This window comes from Lygodium microphyllum, chromosome 9 (assembly GCF_053477565.2).
Source record: "Lygodium microphyllum isolate KBCC chromosome 9, Lygodium_microphyllum_v1.1.10, whole genome shotgun sequence".
In the NCBI taxonomy this organism is placed as follows: domain Eukaryota; kingdom Viridiplantae; phylum Streptophyta; class Polypodiopsida; order Schizaeales; family Lygodiaceae; genus Lygodium; species Lygodium microphyllum.
Window position 1 is genome coordinate 6,787,939 of NC_141143.1, and position 20,246 is coordinate 6,808,184.

The window sequence follows — 20,246 nt, forward strand, 5'->3', positions numbered from 1 at the left end:
TCTTTCGTGACCGCTGGGATGCAGCGCAAGGAGTGATGGGCGTCCACAGAGCGGACGGGGTCCACAAGACAGTCTGTCAGGCCACGGCATTTGCAGAATCAGATACATCTCGTTTGCTGCCCTGTTGGTCATGTGCACGCTGTCTTCCCGCGGGTGGCTGCCCTGTGGATCTTGCTGGGCCGTGACAGAGACAGGGAGCCCTTACCTGGCAGTACGTGTCTATAACTCTGCGCAGATCAGTGAGCTGATCTGCTCCTGTACACACAGAGACAGAGAAAGAGAGAGAGAGAGAGAGAGAGAGAGAAAGAGAGAGAAAGAGGTTATGGATGTTTTGTTGCACCTGCCTAAGGATAAAAGTCCTGGTTGGGATGGTCTCACTAATGAATTCTTTGAGAACTCGGCCACGCAGTTGGTGAAGCCATTGGCGGTCATGTTTCAGCAGGTTTGGGAAACAGGGGTCATGCCTTCCTCATGGAAAGAAGGCCTTATCAAACTGATTCCAAAGGTCCCTGCGCCGCCAAAGCTGCAACACTGGAGACCAATTTCTTTGATGGGCTCGATGTATAAAATCTTCTCCAAAGTGCTGGCGAATCGGCTTCACAAGCACCTTCCAGCTATTGTGCATCCTCTCCAATATTGTTTCATTAAGGGCTGCAACATTCTGCATAATATCTTAAATGTGCAAATGGCTATTGACTATGCGCGGCGCTCTAGTCAGGAAGTGGTATTGATTCAATTGGACCTGGAAAAGGCGTTTGACTATGTGGACTGGTCTTTTCATTGCAGATCTCATGTCTGCTATGGGCTTTGGTACGCGGATGTCCCAATTGATCTACACCATTAGTGCTGCGGCTTCTTCAAGAGTTATGCTCAATGGTGGGGTTACAAAGCCATTTGGCCTTGCACGCTTGGTCAGACAGGGTTGCCCTTTGAGACCTCTCTTCTTTGCCCTGGCGACTCACCCGGTCCTTTCAATGTTATCCTCAATGGCGGCTTCTGCTCAGCTGGCAGGATTGTCTCTTCCTTTGGGGCAGCACTTCATTAGCCAATCTTTGGCTGATGACACCTTTATGATTTTGCGGGCGGACAGGGACAACATTCGAAAGGCATTAGATGTTTGGACGCTCTTTGGTCAGGCCTCTGGTCTTCGCATCAATGCCTTTAAGTCAGCCATTCTCAGTTGCACGGAGCCTGATTTACAGTCATTAGGCTGGCAGGGTCACAGGTGGTTTCCTGTGGCTCCATTGTCAGGCATCTTGGATACCCATTGGGGGTGGATGTACGGCCAAAGGACCTACTGGAGTGGATTTCATAAAAACTGGCGGCGAAGTTTATGTATTGGAAGTCGCAAGCGTGGCCATTCCATGTCCGCCTCAAAGTGGCTCAGACAATTATGCTACCAATGCTAACGTATTTCCTACCATTGTTGCCGTGTACGCCTACTACTTTGAAGGCTCTTACTCATCCCATTCGTTTCATGCTATGGAAGAAGGATTCACTGCAGGCAGGCATTTCATGGATTTCATGGTCACATACATATACCCCTAAGCGCATGGGTGGTGGAGCTATTTTGGATGCAGAAACTCATATGCTGGCTCTTCGTTGGTCTCTTTTTCGTGCCATGTGTGTGGATCATCACCCGTGGACCATCATAGCCCGTTATATTCTTGAGGACAGCGGGCTACGCCATGGTAACACACGGCTTCGGGCCTCTTGGTGGCATGTCCTTAATGCTGACTCTCGATTTTCCAGTCCCTCTTCCTCTTTGTTACTGCACTTGGTCGGGTATTGGAAAGTGGTGCTCCAAAAGGCCCGTTGGCATCCAGTAGGGGACCGCTTGCAGACTAACTCCTTTCAGCTGGAATTGTTGGCAGTATCAAGATTACTTTCATGGGAAGACAAACATCAGCTCAAACCGAGATTTAACCGCATGGCCCAGTTAGGTGTGACTTCGATTGCGGATGCTACCCTTGCCACTCGCAATGTCCTCGCATCGTTTCGGACTGCTAGGAGACTTTTCAGGATCCCGCGCGGATATCGTGGTTTATGGGGAAAGATTTTGTCGGAGCTTCAGGGTAGGCAACCCTTTCCTGCCCTGGCTGTGGATCGTCCTTGGCAGGACTGGGACCTTGCAGGCCGGTTGATTCTGGAAAAGGCCTCTACTAATCAGGTGTATCATCTTCTCATTCAAAATCACCAATGGCTGGGTGTGAAAGCTAATACTGTTTGGGGATTGCGGAAATCGCTGTCATGGTGGCAGGCAACGCTGATGGAGGGTTGGCTGAATAAGGCACCTTTCAAATGCAAGGTCTTTCTTTGGCGGGTAATGATTGGTGGTCTTCCTCTTGCCTCGGCCCTTTCCAAGCGTCGAATCTCGAATGGCAATTGTTTCTTCTGTACCACTACTGCGGAATCGGCCCGACATCGTTTTCTTTCTTGCCCGCTCGCCAAGAATATCTGGTCACTCTTGTCACAAATCTGGCGCGCAGTGGTGGGGTGGAAGTGGAAAATTGTCCGGCAGTCTATTGGCCATTGTTAAAGGATGCGATGGCAGTTGTGGGAACAGAGGTGGTTCCCACAAGCCTAAGGGCTATGAATCGAAACCGTTTATGCATGTTATGGGACACGGCCAGGAAAAGGCCTGCGTGGCTGCGCCTCAATTGCTCCGGCATGCATCCTCTGCACTTTGGGGCATTTTATGGCCGAATGCCCAAAAAGACAACCGTCTTCCGATGATGCGCATGTTGTGCTGCCTAAAGATGACATGGTGCTTGATGCCGCAGCACAGGAGGTCCTTCAGCCACCTAATGTTGTGGATAAAGGCAAACAACAGGTCTTGGGTTTGGATTCACGTAACACTGATTGGATTGAGGTACGTCAAAAAAAAGGTAAAAAGTTGGATGCAGGCCAGGCGGATTCTGGGCCTAATGCCTCACAGGATTCCGTGTGCACGTATATGCGCAGGAAAGAAATGTTCACTTTAGAGCATGCTGCGCGTACTATGGCCCCGTCTGCCCCTCGTAATCAGTCTACAAGGAAAGTCTATACAGACGGTCCCAAGGGCCCACCTACTAAGCTGGCGTTTGATACTAAAGGTAATGTGATTACACCCTGGGATCGGCGTTATCCCCGCCCCACTCCCAAGGCAGTGGATTTTCCATCTACCTCTGAAGCGGGCCGCCAGAATTCGTTTGCAGTATTGGCCGATTTTCTGGATGAGGGTATCTTGGATGCTCTCGTGGAAAAGGTGAAATTGAGGCAACAGGCGCCTTGTTCCTGACTTCCTTTTTTGAAGATATATGAAGATAGCCACGTGGAATGTGCGAGGCATTTGCTCTCGTCATAAGCAACATGCCATGTGGACTGTCTTGCATGAGAACCAGTGAGATGTCTTGTGTGCAATTGAGCACAAAAGTCACAGTGAAGCAAGAAAAGTTGTGGATTGTCATGGATTCCGTCTGTTTTATGCAGGGACACATGCTATGCACTATTCGGGCGTACTGATGATTGTCCATGAGAAATACCAGCGTGTTCTTATTAAAAATGATGTACAGAGCCGCTTTCTAGTAATCGAAGTCTTATTTGAAGGAGAGATTTTATGGTTGTTGGGCCTCTATGCTCCGAATGATTCCGCATCCCGATGGGATCTTTGGTCGACTTTGCAGAGCTCGATGTCACTTGGCCGAAGGGGTTTTTTTATTGGAGATTTCAATATGTGTGTTGACTCTTCTCAGTCCACTTCAGGGCATTCGGTAATGGATGTGCCGGAAAGCCGGGTGTGAAATACCTTTGCTTTGCACGTACTTAAGCACGATCTTTGGTCTTGGCTTCACCCTTCTTTTTCAGGGTTTACTTTTCATTCCACACAATATGCAACTACTTAGCCGCGGTTGGACCGAATGTATATCATGCAGGGGGATGATTTTCTTCCCGAGATACTGGAAATGAAAGTCTTGCAGCAATATGCATTGTCGGACCATTTCCCCCTCCAGCTTGAGATGCTTGCACAACCTATTGCACCTTTTATGCAGTTGCTGGATAGACTCCCTTTACGTTTCAACTCCTGTTATTTGAAGCATCCAATCTTTCAGGGCTATATGCAGCAATTGATTGAGAGGTTCTTATTGGACTTGGCCTCTGAAGGCTTGGCTTCCTTTGCACGGCTGCTCTCTAATGTGCAGCGGGTTGCTCGGCAGTATGGGATCCATCATGCCTCTCTTTGTCGGCGACGTCGACATGCAGCAGAGGACTTACTGGCTTTGGTCCGTTCGTTTCTCATGGACACCCCAAATGATGAATTTCTGCTGTCACTGGAGATGCGTTTGGCTCATCTTTTTCAAGTGTTTCAGTTGAAATCTTATCAGCAGACCAAGCTGCATAACTTGACTGACACATTGCAAGATAGTGCCTGTCAGTTTCGCGCCTTGCATGCTTCTTGTGCTCACGAAAATATGACTAGACTCCAGGATTCGGAAGGTCGCATGGTCACTGATCCGCAGACCATTGTCAATATGTGCAGAAATTATTTTATGGAACTTCTTGGTTCTTCTCCGTCACCCTCTAGCCAGGTTACGCATGCACGCTCGGTCTTCTATCATCTAGTCCGCGAGCAGGTTCCACTTGATATGCAAGCTACTTTGGAGGCGGATATTTGCGAGGAGGAGGTTATGGATATTTTGTTACACCTGCCTAAGGATAAAAGTCCTGGTTGGGATGGTCTCACCAATGAATTCTTTGAGAACTCGGCCACCCAGCCGGTGAAGCCATTGGCCGTTATGTTTCAGCAGGTTTGGGAAACAGGGGTCATGCCTTCCTCATGGAAAGAAGGCCTTATCAAACTGATTCCAAAGGTCCCTTCGCCGTCAATGCTGCAACACTGGAGACCAATTTCTTTGATGGGCTCGATGTATAAAATCTTCTCCAAAGTGCTTGCGAATCGGCTTCACAAGCACCTTCCAGCTATTGTGCATTCTCTCCAATATGGTTTCATTAAGGGCCGCAACATTCTGCATAATATCTTAAATGTGCAAATGGCTATTGATTATGCGAGGCACTCCAGTCAGGAAGTGGTATTGATTCAATTGGATTTGGAAGAGGCTTTTGACTATGTAGACTAGTCTTTCATTGCAGATCTCATGTCTGCTATGGGTTTTGGTACTCGGATGTCCCGATTGATCTACACCATTAGTGCTGCGGCTTCTTCAAGAGTTATGCTCAATGGTGGGGTTACAGAGCCATTTGACCTTGCACGCTCGGTCAGACAGGGTTGCCCTTTGAGTCCTCTCTTCTTTGCCTGGCGACTCACCTGGTCCTTTCAATGTTATCCTCAATGGCGGCTTCTGCTCAGCTGGCCGGATTGTCTCTTCCTTTGGGGCAGCACTTCATTAGCCAATCTTTGGCTGATGATAGCTTTACGATTTTACGGGCGGACAGGGACAACATTAGAAAGGCATTAGATGTTTGGACGCTCTTTGGTCATGCTTCTGGTCTTCGCATCAATGCCTTTAAATCAGCCATACTCAGTTGCACGGAGCCTGATTTACTGTCATTAGGCTGGCAGGGCCAGGTTGTTTCCCGTGGCTCCATTGTAAGGCATCTTGGATACCCATTGGGGTGGATGTACGGCCAAAGGAACTACTTGAGTGGATTTCACAAAAACTGGCAGTGAAGTTTATGTATTGGAAGTCACAAGCGTGGCCATTCCATGTCCGCCTCAAAGTGGCCCAGACAATTATGCTGCCAATGCTAACATATTTACTGCCATTGCTTCCGTGGACGCATACTACTTTGAAGGCTCTCACTCGCCCCATTCGTTTCATGTTATGGAAGAAGGATTCACTGCAAGCAGGTATTTCATGAATTTCATGGTCACATACATGTACCCCTAAACGCATGGGTGGTGGAGCTATTTTGGATGCTGAAGCTCATATGTTGGCTCTTCGTTGGTCTTTTTTTCGCGCCATGTGTGTGGATCATCACCCGTGGACCATTATAGCCCGTTGTTTTCTTAAGGACAGCGGGCTACGCCATGGTAATACACGACTTCGGGCCTCCTGGTGGCATGTCCTTAATGCTGACTCTCGATTTGCCAGCCCCTCTTCCTCTCTGTTACTGCACTTGGTCGGCTCTTGGAAAGTGGTGCTCCAAAAGGCCCGTTGGCATCCAGTGGGGGACCGCTTCCATACTAACTCCTTTCAACTGGAATTGTTGGCAGTATCGAGGTTACTTTCATGGGAAGACAAACATCAGCTCAGACAGACCGAGATTTAACCGCATGGCCCGTTTAGGTGTGACTTTGATTGCGGATGCTACCCTCGCCACTCGCAATGTCCTCGCATCGTTTCGAACTACTAGGAGACTTTTCAGGATCCCGCGCAGATACCGTGGTTTATCGGAACAGCTTTTGTCGAAGCTTCAGGGTAGGCAACCCTTTCCTGCCCTGGCTGTGGATCGTCCTTGGCAGGACTGGGACCTTGCAGGCCGGTTGAGTCTGGAAAAGGCCTCAGCTAATCAGGTGTATCATCTTCTCATTCAAGATTATCAATGGCTGGGTGTGAAAGCTAATATTGTTTGGGGACTGCGGAAATCGCAGTCATGGTGGAAGGCAACTGTGATGAAGGGCTGGCTGAATAAGACACCTTTTAAATGCAAGGTCTTTCTTTGGCGGGTAATGATTGGTGGTCTTCCTCTTGCCTCGGCCCTTTCCAAGCGTAGAATCTCGAATGGCAATTGTTTCTTCTATACCACTACTGTGGAATCGGCACGACATCGATTTCTTTCTTGCCCGCTCGCCAAGAATATCTGGTCACTCTTGTCGCAAGTCTGGCGCGCAGTGGTGGGGTCCTCGCTAACTCCTTTCGATTGGGTTTTTGTGCGCCCAAAGTACCCCACACCGCCACAGTTACATATGAAGATCTTATTCCACTTTTTCAAATACTAGGGATGCTGGCACATTTGGACCACGCAGAATGCTTTTCTCTTTGATTCGGCCTCTAATGTACCGAGACACATTGCCCGGCTTAAAGGGCTCTTGCATTGGCAGATAGATCTCATTCGGCACTCGGACTTGCTCCCTCGGGAGGATTTGCTTGCCTGGCATATGGCAATTGCCTCTGGGTCTTTGCCATGATTGGTGTAACCTTTTTCGTGGATTAGTACTGGGATATTCCACACGTTGGCCTAGGGCCCTCGTGTCCTTTGTAATCATGTAATCATGTAATCTTGTACCTTTTTTCGTAATTAATACAATTACCTTTTACGAAAAAAAAGAGAGAGAGGCAATTATACCTGTGGGTCTTTATAGCCCGTTATTTTCTTAAGGATCACCGGCTTGTGCATGGTAATACCCAAATTGGGAGCTCCTGGTGGCATGTTCTTAATGCAAACTCTCGGTTTTCTAGTCCATCATCCCTGCTTGCTCATCTGGTATATTCTTGGAAATTGGTTCTCCAAAAGGCTCAATGGCATCCTGTGGAGGACTGCTTAGCTACTAACTCTTTTCAACTGGAACTGTTGGCAGCCTCGCGATTACTTTCTTGGGAAGGCAAACATGAGCTCAGACCAAAATTTAACCGCATGGTACTCTTGGGCTGACTTCAGTTGCAAATGCCACCCTTGCCAGTCACAATGTGTTGATATCGTTTCGTACAGCCGGGAGGCTTTTTAGGATCCCTCGTGGATACCGTGATTTATGGGGACAGCTTTTGATGGTGCTCCAAAGCAGACAACCCTTTCCTACCCTTGCTTCGAATCATCCTTGGCAGGACTGGGACCTTGCAGGCCGGCTGAATTTGGAAAAGGCCTCAGCTAACCAGGTGTATCATCTTCTGATTAAAGATCATCAATGTCTGGCTACTAAAGCTAATACTGTATGGGGATTGTGTAAATCTCAGTCATGGTGGAAGGTAACTGTGATGGAGGGCTGGTTGAACAAGACACCATTCAAATGCAAGGTTTTTCTTTGGAGGGTGATGATTGGTGGTGTTCCTCTTGCTTCAGCCCTTTCCAAGCGTGGAATCTTCAACGGCAATTGTTTCTTTTGTACCACCAGTGTGGAATCGGCCCGTCATTGATTTATTTCTTGCCCTCTCGCTAAGAAAATCTGGTCACTCTTGTCATATGTTTGGCGAGTAGTGGTTGGTTTCTCGCTAAGCCCTTTTGATTGGGTATTTGTGCGGCCCAAATACCCCACACCGGCACAATCGCATATGAAGATCTTGTTTCACTTTCTTAGATATTGGGGTTGTTGGCACAATTGGACCATTCGGAATGCTTTTCTTTTTGATTCAGCCTCTAATGTTCAGGGACATATTGCTAGGCTTAAAGGTCTCTTGCATTGGCAGATAGATCTCATTCGGCACTCTGACTTACTCCCTCGGGAGGACTTACTTCCCTAGCATATGGCAATTTCCTCTGCGTCTTTGCCATGACTTTTGTAACTCTTTTCTTGTTTAGTACTTTATAAATATAATATCCATTACGAAAAAAAAAAGAGAGAGGCAATTATAGAACTGCTAAAGCAAGGATTCCTAGTCTGGGTGGTAGTGGAGGGCTGCCTAGCTATGTATTGGCCTCTTTTGCTTGATGCCATGTCTAGGATTGACAAAGTGTTGGTCCCTCGGAGCACTCACACCGTCAATAGGAACAGAATATGCATGCTTTGGGATGCCTCTCGCAAGTATCCCACTTGGCTACGTGTGAATTCTCCTAGTATGCATTCCTTGCACTTCCATCTTAAATGGAAAGTTTTTGCGAGACTGTTTCGATTGTGGCCAATTAGGCCATTTTATGAGAGAATGCACTTAAAGAAAAGAAGCAACAAGTCATGCTAGTGATGTGCCTGCAGTACGACAGGACGGTCTTGCCTTACATATGCATATAGATGCCCAACTGATAAGAGGAAATTTGGCCAAAGGAAAACAACTACTTTTATCCCCCTCTAATGATGCCTGTGATTGGCAATAGGTGCACTCAAACAAGGGCAAAAAGTCAAATGATGTTCAGCATGCTAGATCCTTGGATGGTAGGGAGGGGTTGTCAAGGTAAGGTCCATGTGTGCTAATGGGTAGTTGGTAAAGATCTTGTTGCATGACTAGGTTCCTTTCTGAACAAGAGGTGTATGGAGGGGAGTCAAGGTCATACTAGAAGGGGGGAGGTGGTCCATGTCAATCCCAAGACCGGTATGTCACTACTCAACTTGTGCATACCATGAGGTCCCACATCCCGTCTAAGCTAGTTGTTGAGAAGCCTCAAATAGAGTCGATCTGGATGCATATCATCATGGAGGTGTAGCAAAATGATCTCATGTGGTAATGATGGTGTGCTATGAATCATCCGTAAGAGCATGATGGCCTGTGGTCTCTCAATCTGTGTCCATAAGTGGCCAAGCCAAGGGAGATACATCTAAAGATCAAGAATAAACAATCAGCCAATCAGATTTATCATTAAATGGTTAAGGAAAAGAGATGTGTGGCTGAGAAAGCAAATAACGTTTGGTCTACTCTGGATATTAAAGCTAAGTGGCATGATCCATTGCTTCAGTTTTGGAGGTCTAAGCTTCCTTAGTAGGTGAAAGTTTTATATGGAGACTTCCTATCAGGGCTCTCCACAAGTTATATGCTACATGATCACAAGATCTGGAGTAGTAGACATGTCTTTTGTACTGCAATGTGATGATACTCCTATTCATCTTTTTCTCTTTTGTCTAGTTGCTAGAGAGATCTGGGATTTCATTTCCCAAGAATGGACTTTCTAACACATCAGTGGAAACTCATCCATTCTTGGGTTTTGGGCAAGATGCTGTCCATGGCCACTTTATAGCCCGAACATTCATCTGTTTCATTTTCTACATTGGATTGGTCTTTGGCACATCTCGTGGACAAGCAATGTTTTTATTCTTTTTCGGCCTCAACTGTCCATGGTTACATGGGCTGTGCTTGAGGATTGTTATATGGCAAGTTACTTCTATGGTTTCAGCTGGTGTAATCCTCAAAGAGGTGGCTGCTCCATGGATGGATATCATGCATACCACCTTGGTTGTGCCTGCTTCATGAAGCCCTTCTTTTGTTCTTGTAGCCTTTTGGCTCCATGTGTTGTTTTCTACATGTCTTTGAGTGTGCTTGGTTGGCCAAAAGGCTCTTTGTAAATATTTCAATTCATTAATTCAAACTTCTTCATGACAAGGTGGTTTTAGAGTGTGGGGGGGAGGTTGGGGGTTTGTTTGGGTTGCTGCTGGGGGAAAAGAAGAGCTAGTGAGGAAGGTTGATTTTTTCTTTTTAAAGGAGGATGCAAGGTCACTTGAGATCGAGGAAGAAATAACAAGATTGACAATGGAAATTGAAGATGAAGAATTTTTGGACGAGGCAATAGAAGCCGAACTTTCCAAGAGGCTTGACCATCTTAAAACAATCAAAGGTCGCTCTGTAGGAGTGGTGACAGAGTTTAAAAGAGAGGTAGTTGTTCAACTAAATAGTCTTACACTGTCTTAACACATTGTTGTTGTTCTTTCAAATAAACTAGCTGTTGAATAGGTTATACAAGTTTCTATTTGGCATTTTTCCACATGAAAATTTTTTCTGCCTTGCAAATAGAGGTTAGATGCCTATGCTTGTCATTGACTATTAAGGTGCATGGTGAAAAAGGATGCTAATATTACTGTATTTTCTTCGGTGAAATGTATTATGATCATGGAGACTTTCTTGCCAAATTATACCAACCCTTTCCTTATACAGCATTTATCAGGCATTCCATGGGAGATCCAGTGGCTGTTTTCTCCCCCACTGGTTGGCCACCACTCTATACTGGTGGGAGCAGCCAACTAGGGTTTGTCTAGTTATTTTTATCTTTCTTATATTGCCATTATGAATCTTTCCTTGCATTCATTGTTTATTGCCTTTCATGGCACATATTCCTCTGCCTTTGCTAGGTAAAAATGTTATTTGAGAAACAAAGAGGTGGAATCAATTTCAAACACATTGAGATTGACAATGTACATGAGCGAAGCATCCTACTGCTGCAAAAGGAATTGTTGTATTCAATTACTCTAGTATACAATAGTGAATATGTATCAATTTCCATGATGTCCAAAAGACATTGGGTGTTTTTGCCTATGTAAAATGAAAAATGGACCAGATGCATGATGAGAAGGACAGATGCCTTCTTGTGGACCTAGGGACTTTGGCAACTTCTTTCATCTAAACCCTCAGATGGTTTGGCATTATAGCCCACCGGATTGGTCGTTTACACAACTACTGTATTTATGATGTATTTAGCTACTCTCTGCAAGGTCCTTTGTAATTTGTATTTTACCTCAAGGGAATTTTCTACGAAGTGCTATTAATAGTAATTTGTATCTTTAGAGCTTTAAAGAAACGCCACTATGTTGATTTACATATGATATTCACAGTTACATATGACTGATAAAAATCTGCCAAAAGCATGTTAATGACTGATGTCACCAACAGATTTACATAAGATATTCATAGTTACATATTACAAACTGAATATCCAAAAAGGTGGGGTGGGAAGACATCTCCAAAAATGCATGACAGAGAAATGGAGATATTGGGTATGCAAGAGGATGCCTCTACAGTGACTTCAGTGGCACCCTGAGGAGTGGGTATGCAGAGACCCATTTGCAGAGGTGCCTTGGGATGTGCCCTTCTTTGGGTAGATCTCAGTCTGCAGGCCCCCATGCTCCAACCACACCATTAGGGTCTTTCCTGCGGAAATGAGAAATCAAGCCTCTTCAACAGCCTCTCCACCCTTGCCAAGATCATCACCAAGAGGAGAACGTATCACACAAACACCAACAGGCTGAACCAGAACCACCATCTGAGGGAGAGGGTGAAAGCTGGATGTGGACAAAATGCTGTCAAAGAAAAAGATCCATCCCAGGCCAACCATTAAAAGACTCAGTTACATCAGCACTAACAATATTCATTGCCAAAAGGTTGTTTGATTTTCCTTCCTTGATGTACGCCCATCAGTTATTGAAAAAATGAAACTGAAGATGGCCTACATATTTGGGAAGGGCTGCCATGGTAGCACGATTTGAACAAGAACCACCACTACTGGCAGTCATGCCTGCCAGTAGCCGTAGATCCAACCATTTCATTTGCACCTCTTCCTAGGACCTGATGGCTGCTGGGCAGGATTGGATATTTGAATCGTAAAGAGCATTTATAAGGATCATATGTTGCATAAAGTACTGTGTAACAGGTAAATATCTTCCTTCCATAAACCTTTGATATTAAATTCCAAATGTGAGGCAAGTCCCTCCATTTCATTAGGATGAACCATGACATTAGCTTCCTGTTCCCCCTCTGACATAGCCCCCTGATGTTGGCACTCACAGAAACTAACACATGTCCACTTGTGGTGGTAAATTAGGAATGGATGCAACATGTTGATTCACAGCATGCAGATCATGCACACATTCATCTTCAACCTGCAGGTGCAACTAAATATGAGCTGTCTTTAAATCTCAAGTATGCATCCCAAAGTTGCACCTGGAACTCCTTAGACTCTGCCTGCAACTCCTAAACATGTGAGTCCAGAGCAGTATTGCCCAAGGGGACACCTTGGAAATAGGCCTCCATGTACTGCACACAGGCCACAGAAACATTTCAATTGGAGGTGCATGAGAACTCAATTAAATAACAGGATGAGAAATTAAATTTTACACAAAGCAGTGCAGGCACCTTTGCAATAGGCACCTCAATCTTTACAATACTGCCTTGAATCATTGACTCTGAAACATACTAAGCAAGCACTTCTACTTCATAGTATTTCAATCCATTTCTGAAAAGATGATCACAACTTGGGAGTGCATGTGACAGGAACCAAGGCCAGATGAGGAGTCATTCATTCGTACGAGAGAATTTGGAAGTGGCCTCTGTACGACATGCAAGGCTCGGGAGTTTCAGCAACAGTAGTAGCCACAAAGGCCATCACCATTAATAGTCGTCAAAACCCCCGTTCTGTTCCACTTCAGGGTTGACTCAACAAAGGCAATTAGAGTCATTGTGACATCAGAAACAGCGAGACAACAATCCAATCAACAGTTGACCCAATAGACAATCTGAGATATTGCACTCCACCCTGTTAGAAGAGCCACCAGTGCTGCCAGATGACAGTACTCTTTCTTATTGGGTGCATTGTTTGGAAGAATCCTTGAAATTGGCTAGTTGAGAAAATGACTTTAGTGGGTGCACCAAATTTCTTTAGTGGGCCCACTCTTGCTCATTTTCTTATGTTCACTCTCTCTTTTTTCTTCTTGAAGATAATTGAATTAAGTGGCAATATTTACATCAGACCATCAGGTCAGCTAAGAAAAAGAGACACAAATGAAAGGCTACCTAAACTCTAACACACAAATATCACACAGAAAGGAAAGTTAGTGTAGAGCGAGCAATATCCAGCCAAGGAGCAGCAATGCCAAGAAGAACCAGATCAGCTTAAACCATAGAGGAGATCTGTCATAACACTAAACCACGAACACGGGCCACATGACCACAGATGCCCCAGGCCAAATAAAAACTGAAGACATTCCGAGTATGCCAAATATGCCACAGAGCTGTCCATCTAAGAAAACGAAAGAGGCAGGAATAATCTGATAGCAAAGTAGACACAGAAGTCATCCTTCCCATAATCCACGAACAAGGTGATATCCGCTGCTGAGTCGCCAAGGACCACACATGCAAAACAAAACTCCAAATCTGTCAAGCAACAGGGCAAGAGACAAAGAGATGAAGCAATGTCTCATCACATGCAGTGCCAAATACACAGCGACCATTGGAGATCTTGCGAGCATGTAACATGTCCCCAGTCGGAAGATCCCCAATAAGCAACCTCCACATGAGCACTTTACCCTGATAAGGAACCTTAGACTTCCAGAGTTGGATAAATCTTTCCTGCCACTTCTTTTTGCTATCTTGAATATGCCATAATTTATTAGTCTTTCTAGTGACCCATCCCTTGGCCTTGACCATTTGATGATACATTTGATTGGTTGACCTTTTCTCAAACTCATCAGGAAACACAAACATCCAATCTTGCCAAGGAGACGATGGCTGTAAAGCAAGCAAAAGAGAGAATCTCAAAAGCATGTCCTGTATGGACGACTAAATGTCATGATAGCTTTGAGGCACCCGAAAGTGCTGGCAAATACGCCGGAAAAGACAAGGCTGCCCAAGAATGACACCATCATGGAATGTCTGCAACCCCAAACGAGCCATCCAACTAAACTTATCTCACTGCAAATCTTTATCAGGCCAATCTAACAACGTGGAGGTAGCCAAGAGAGACTTAAATAACCATGCCACCAGGAGAGATGCTAGTCTTTTCCATGAAAAATTTTGCAATATCGACCAGGAATGACTCTACACATACTGCTTGCAAAAGTGCTAGTCTCAAAGCAGCCATATGCAAATTAACATCCAATAAAGCTGCTTCCCCCCATCCTTTGAGGAGTAATCACATGCTGCCTCGAAATCCACACTTGACCCAAACGATTCTCTTTCTTTTTCCACAACATGAATCGGATAGGGTGAACCAATTCCAAAAGAAACCTCTTAGCCCAGGGAAGTAATGGCAGAAAATAGAAGATCATACTGATCATAATGCATTGAGCAACTTTAGGTCTCACATGAAGAGGCTAGCCTTGACATTTCCAGTACATGAATACAGGATGACATCCAATTAAGCAAGGCACGGGGAGTATCGGGCAATATCTCCTTTAGAAATCACAACTCCATGCCAACTCAACGCTTGCAAATCATTCTCCGTACAAGAGAGTAGTGTAGATTTCTGAGCATTAATACGAAGTTTCAACGCTAAAGCAAAGAGATTCCATGTAACCATTGCCCGATTAACATTAGTGCGATCTGCCTTAAGAAACATAAAGGAATCATCAGACCCAAAAGTTGGGCACCACTAGGAAGTGACAAGCTAACAATCTCGCCTTGATCAACCAACTTATCCAACAATGAGAGCATCGGGTGAGTGACCAAAGCAAATAGCAAAGGGCTAAGAGGGCAGCCTTGCCGAAGAGACCAAGACAAGGCAATTTCATCTATGATCCCTCCATTCAATGCAATAGGATCCGCATTACCCTGACTAATGGTATCCACAAGAGAAATCATGCAAGGACCAAATCCCATGGTGGACGTCAGCTGCCATAAGAAAGACCGGAAACATGATCAAATGCCTTTTCAAAATCTAGGTGAAGCATAACAACGTGCTGGCCTAAGACTTTGGCATAATCAATCCCCAGTTGAACATTCAAAATGTTATGCATTATATTCCGTCCCTTAATGAAACCATATTGACGTGGATGAAGCAAGTGTGGGAATACTTTTTGCAATCTGTTGGCAATGATTTTAGAGAAGATTTTATACAAAGAACCCATAACAGAAATGGGTCTCCCTTGTTTCAAAGAGCTCGGAGAGGAAACCTTAAGCAATAACCGAATCACAGAAATCCTCCAGTCTGAAGGCATCATACTAGAACTCCACATTTGCTGACATAGATGAGTTAATGGGTCCTTAAGCTGCTCAACATGGGCTGAAAACAACTCATTAGGAAGCCCATCCCAGCCAGGGCTTTTCCTTCAAGGAAAATGGAACAACACATCTTCCACTTCATCCTCTGAAATATCAACCTCCATCAAATCAACCCATTTAGGCTTTACCTTATTACTAACCAAATCGCAAATGTATCGATGAGCAGAGTGAACAGAATAAAAAAGAATCTCCTATGGACCCAACAAAGATTTATAAAAGTCAATGCACATTTGACTGATGAAAGCAAGATCAATCACCATAACATCTTGCTCATCCAACAAACGCATAATATTTTCCCGAGCATATTTCTAGCGTAAACGAGCAAAAAACTGATGAGATTGACAATTATTATCATGCAAAGCTTCCGCTTGGGCCAGCAATTTGTATTTAGCATGTTTCTCCTCTTGAAGAGATTGAACTCTACATTTAAACCATTTAATGCATGTGAGCAAGTCATCAGTAGTATCCCCTAACTGATACAGAGACAACAAATGGACCGCCAAAGATTGTGAATGCTGCAATTCAGCTCGAAAAGTAGCATATTGAATACCATACTGTCGGGACAACACTCTGCATTATCCCTAAAAACAGTCCATGATTCCATTTCTCCAGATAGGACCCTCCAGCTAAAAGAAGCAATCAATTGTTGAATACATTCCAAAAACTGATTTTGCAGTAAAAATGATTGGTTGAAACATAGAGACAAATGCGCAAGGAGAGCCTTAAAGGCATGAACTGGCCTGTGGGTCAAATCCAAAACCAAAGGATAGTGATCTAACAAGACATGTTGTCGCTCCACCCACATATCAATGATTGCAGGAAGAAAAGAATCACTCTAACAAATGTAGATCCTATGAAGTCTGGCCCAAGTGTTTGGATGCTAAAGAGAACGATATGTATATCCAGACTGTGAAGGATGCATCTAGGACCACATGTCCTGTTTCAAAGACACAGCTGCCAGAGCATCCCAAGCTTTCCACTCAGGACCATCCATGATCAAGTGAGGTGAAGTCGCCTGATCCGCAAATATACATGCATTAAAATCTCCCATAACAAAACCTTGAAGAACCATGGAAAGGCATTGTAAGTCATCTTGAAGCTGACGGCGTTCCCAAGTAGTAGTAGGAGCATACATGCCCACTAACCACAAAACCTCTCCCTCATATATGATTTCCAGCATTAGAAACCTATCATGAGGGTCTTGAGAAACCAAGGATAGTTTGCAAGGAAGATCTAACAGCCAACATAACTCGAGATTTATGTGGAACCCGACCACTAAAAAAAACTGTATAATCCTTATATACATAAGAAGATCTTGCCAAAGCATGTTGTTTGTGCTCCACAGCACAAAAACATCCCAATTACCAACTAACACAACTTTCCACAACGGATAATGCTTATTGTCTGAAGAAATGCCCCAATTACCAACTAACACAACTTTTCACAACCGATACCACTTACTGTCCGAAGAAATGCCTTTAGCATTCCATAAATCAAGTCTCATGATTAACCACAGGAGAGAAAACTATTGAATCACCACTTTCCCTTTCCCTTTAACATTAGTAGCTTTAGCTGCTTGAAATTTCACCATCTCACTACGGATCACATCTATAAGATCCGCCCTCTGCAAACTAGCAATCGAAGCACGAGAAGGGAACTGCTATTGCTAAGAACGGAAAACATTCTGAGGCACAAGTCTCCCACACGCATCAAAGTGCAAAGCAAAATCAGAAGCCCTTTTATCATCCACTCCACTTGCAAAAACACGTGAAGATTGAGGTTTTATATAAAACCCCCTACCTCTACGTTGAAAAGTGTGAGTAATAGGGTGTGGAGATTAGTGAGCAGGAGTCGAACGATATTCCTGTCTAGCATTACGTCTAACCACAGTGACCCAAGAATCATCCTGAGGAGGCAAATTCTGACCAGCCGAAAGGGATACACACTCAATACCAACTTGGGAGACATCCTTCTTTCCATCATTATGTCCATGCAGGAAAAGAGGCACAGGTCAATATCTTGCTACTGAGCCAACTATTGGGAATCATTGTCTTGCATATCCATATCAAGATCCAAAGAATGTTGCAATACCTCAGGGCTTCTATCACATTCTGAAATAAAATGGCCCAATGGATTGTTGAGAAACCCTTCATCCGCAATTTGCGTTTTTTGCGTTTCTGCGTTTTGTGTTTAGGGTTTGCAGCCCCAAAAAGGGGCGCCATCCTAGACTGACTATGCCTATTTATAGGCCACTCTCTCATTCATTCCTCATGGCTGATTCATTCAGTCTGTCACCTCTTCTCTCCAGCCCCTCCACTACCCTCACACCCCTTCAAGAGGACGTTTGTGGTTGTCATTATCATCTTCTTTGTGCTACGGCACCCTTGGTCCTTTGTATCACATTCACTCCATGATTCAGAACTTCATCATTCCATTCATTAGAGTTTCTTCTCCCCTCTTCTCTTCTCTTCTCCATGATTGCCGAAACTCAACCTAGAACTGGATGAGTTGCAAAAACTGGCTTCAAATAACCACAAAGCGGAGAGAGCCAAAAACTGGCCAACCTGAAATTTGAGGCCATAAATATGTCCGACCAGCATTTAATGCTGGTAAAAATGCCAGGAATGCTCAGAAAAATCCCGCAAAGGGTGGACAATGTCCAGTAGGTGAGGCAGGCTGAAGAATGTAGAACTGGATGAGATAACATCAAAAGAATTGGATGAGTTGCAAGGGCAAAGAAGAGAGGACTCAAAGGGCACCCTCGTCTGACAAAGCGGGCAAGGACAAATGGCTCGGTAACGCCTCCATTCAGCATGACTCACGAAGAACCTCCAGCACTAATGGTGTAGATCAGATGAGACATCCGAGCACCAAAGCCCATAGTAGACATAAGTTCTACAATGAAAGACCAGTCCAGATAATCAAAAGCCTTTTCCAGGTCCAATTGAATCGGTACGACCTCCTGATTAGAATGCCTTGCATAATCAATCGCCAGTTGCGCATTTAATACATTGTGTAGAATGTTTCGGCCCTTAATGAAACCATATTGGAGAGGATGCACAATGGCAGGAAGATACTTATGGAGCCAATTCGCCATTACTTTGGAAAAGATTTTTTACATAGAACCCATCAAAGAAATTGGGCGCCAATGTTTCAACATAGACGGCGAAGGAACTTTTGGAAGCAGTTTAACAAGTCCTTCTTTCCATGAGGAAGGCATGATCCCCGTTTCCACACCTGCTGAAACAAAGTCGTCAATGGTTTCGCCAGTTGGGTAGCAAGTACCTCAAAGAACTCATTGGTGAGACTATCCCAGCCAGGACTTTTATCCTTGGGCAAGTGTAACAAAATATCCATAACTTCCGCCTCACAAATATCTGTCTCCATTGTAGCTTGTATGTCCTGCGGAACCTAATTGCGGACCAGATCATAAAAAACTGAACGGGCATAAGTAATTTGGCTTGAAGGTGGAGAAGTGGAACCAAGAAGGTCGAGAAAATAATTCCTACACATATTCACAATAGTCTGCGGATCAAGGACCATTTGACCTTCTGCATCCTGGAGTCTAGGCAGGAGAGGCATGGAGAGCTCGAAAGAACTTATGAGTCTGACAAGCACTATATTGCAAATTCTCCATCAGATGTTGCAATTTGGCCTGCTGATAGGATTTCAACTAAAACTCTTTAATAAGATCAGCCAAACGCATTGCCAGTGACAGCAGAAATACATCATCTAGAGTATCCACCAACAGAGAACGAATCAAAGCCAGTAGGTCCTCCGCTGCTTGTCGACGCCGTCGACAAAGAGAGGCATGATGGATCCCATACTGCCGAACAACCTGCTGCACATTAGAGAGCAATCTTTCAAACGAAGCAGTGCCCTTAGAGGAGAAGTCCAATAAAAATCTATCAATCAATCGCTGCATATAGCCCTGAAAGATTGAATGCTTCAAATAAGACAAGTTGAAACGCAAAGGGAGTCTATCCAGAAATTGCCTAAAAGGTGCAATGGGTTGTGCAAGCATCTCAAGCTGTAGAGGGAAATGGTCCAACAAGGCATATTGTTGCAACACTTTCATTTCGAGCATCTCAGAAAGAAAATCATCATTCTGTATGATGTATATGCGGTCCAACCGCGACCCTGTAGTTGCATACTACGCAGAATGGAAAGTAAACCCTGTAGAAGAAGGGTGTAGCCAAGACCAGAGATCTTGCTTAAGAACGGCAAGAGCCAATTCATGCCACACACGACTTTCTGGAGCCTCCATTACCGAATGCTCTGATATGGACTGTGAAGAATCAACACACAAACTAAAATCCCCCATCAAAAAACCCCGTCTGCCAAGTGAAAAGGAGGTTTGCGAAGTATGCCAAAGATCCCGGCAAGATAAAGGATCATTCGGAGCATAGAGGCCAAGTAACCATAAGATCTCTCCTTCAAATAAAACTTCAATCACCACAAAGCGGCCTTGTACATCATTTTTAATAAGAACAAGCTGATATTTTTCATGTACAATCATGAGCACACCAGAATAATGCATGGCATGTGTCCCTGCATAGAACAAACGAAAGCCATGGCAATCCACAACTTTTCCTGCTTCACCGTGACTCTTGTGCTCAACAGCACACAAAACATCCCACTGATTCTCATGCAATACAGTCCACATGGCATGTTGCTTATGGC

At 44.6% G+C, this 20,246-nt stretch overlaps 1 protein-coding gene across 14 annotated transcripts in view; it reads left to right on the forward strand.

The window, feature by feature from the left end:
- LOC148030783 (uncharacterized) overlaps positions 1 to 20,246 on the forward strand; it is a 385,751-nt gene that overhangs the window by 230,631 nt on the left and 134,874 nt on the right. For all 14 annotated transcript variants that reach the window (XM_087684297.1, XM_087684298.1, XM_087684294.1 and 11 more), the window contains exon 22: positions 10,281 to 10,451. In XM_087684297.1, the coding sequence (XP_087540423.1) occupies positions 10,281 to 10,451 (171 nt within the window). The remainder of the gene's footprint in view (positions 1 to 10,280; positions 10,452 to 20,246) is intronic.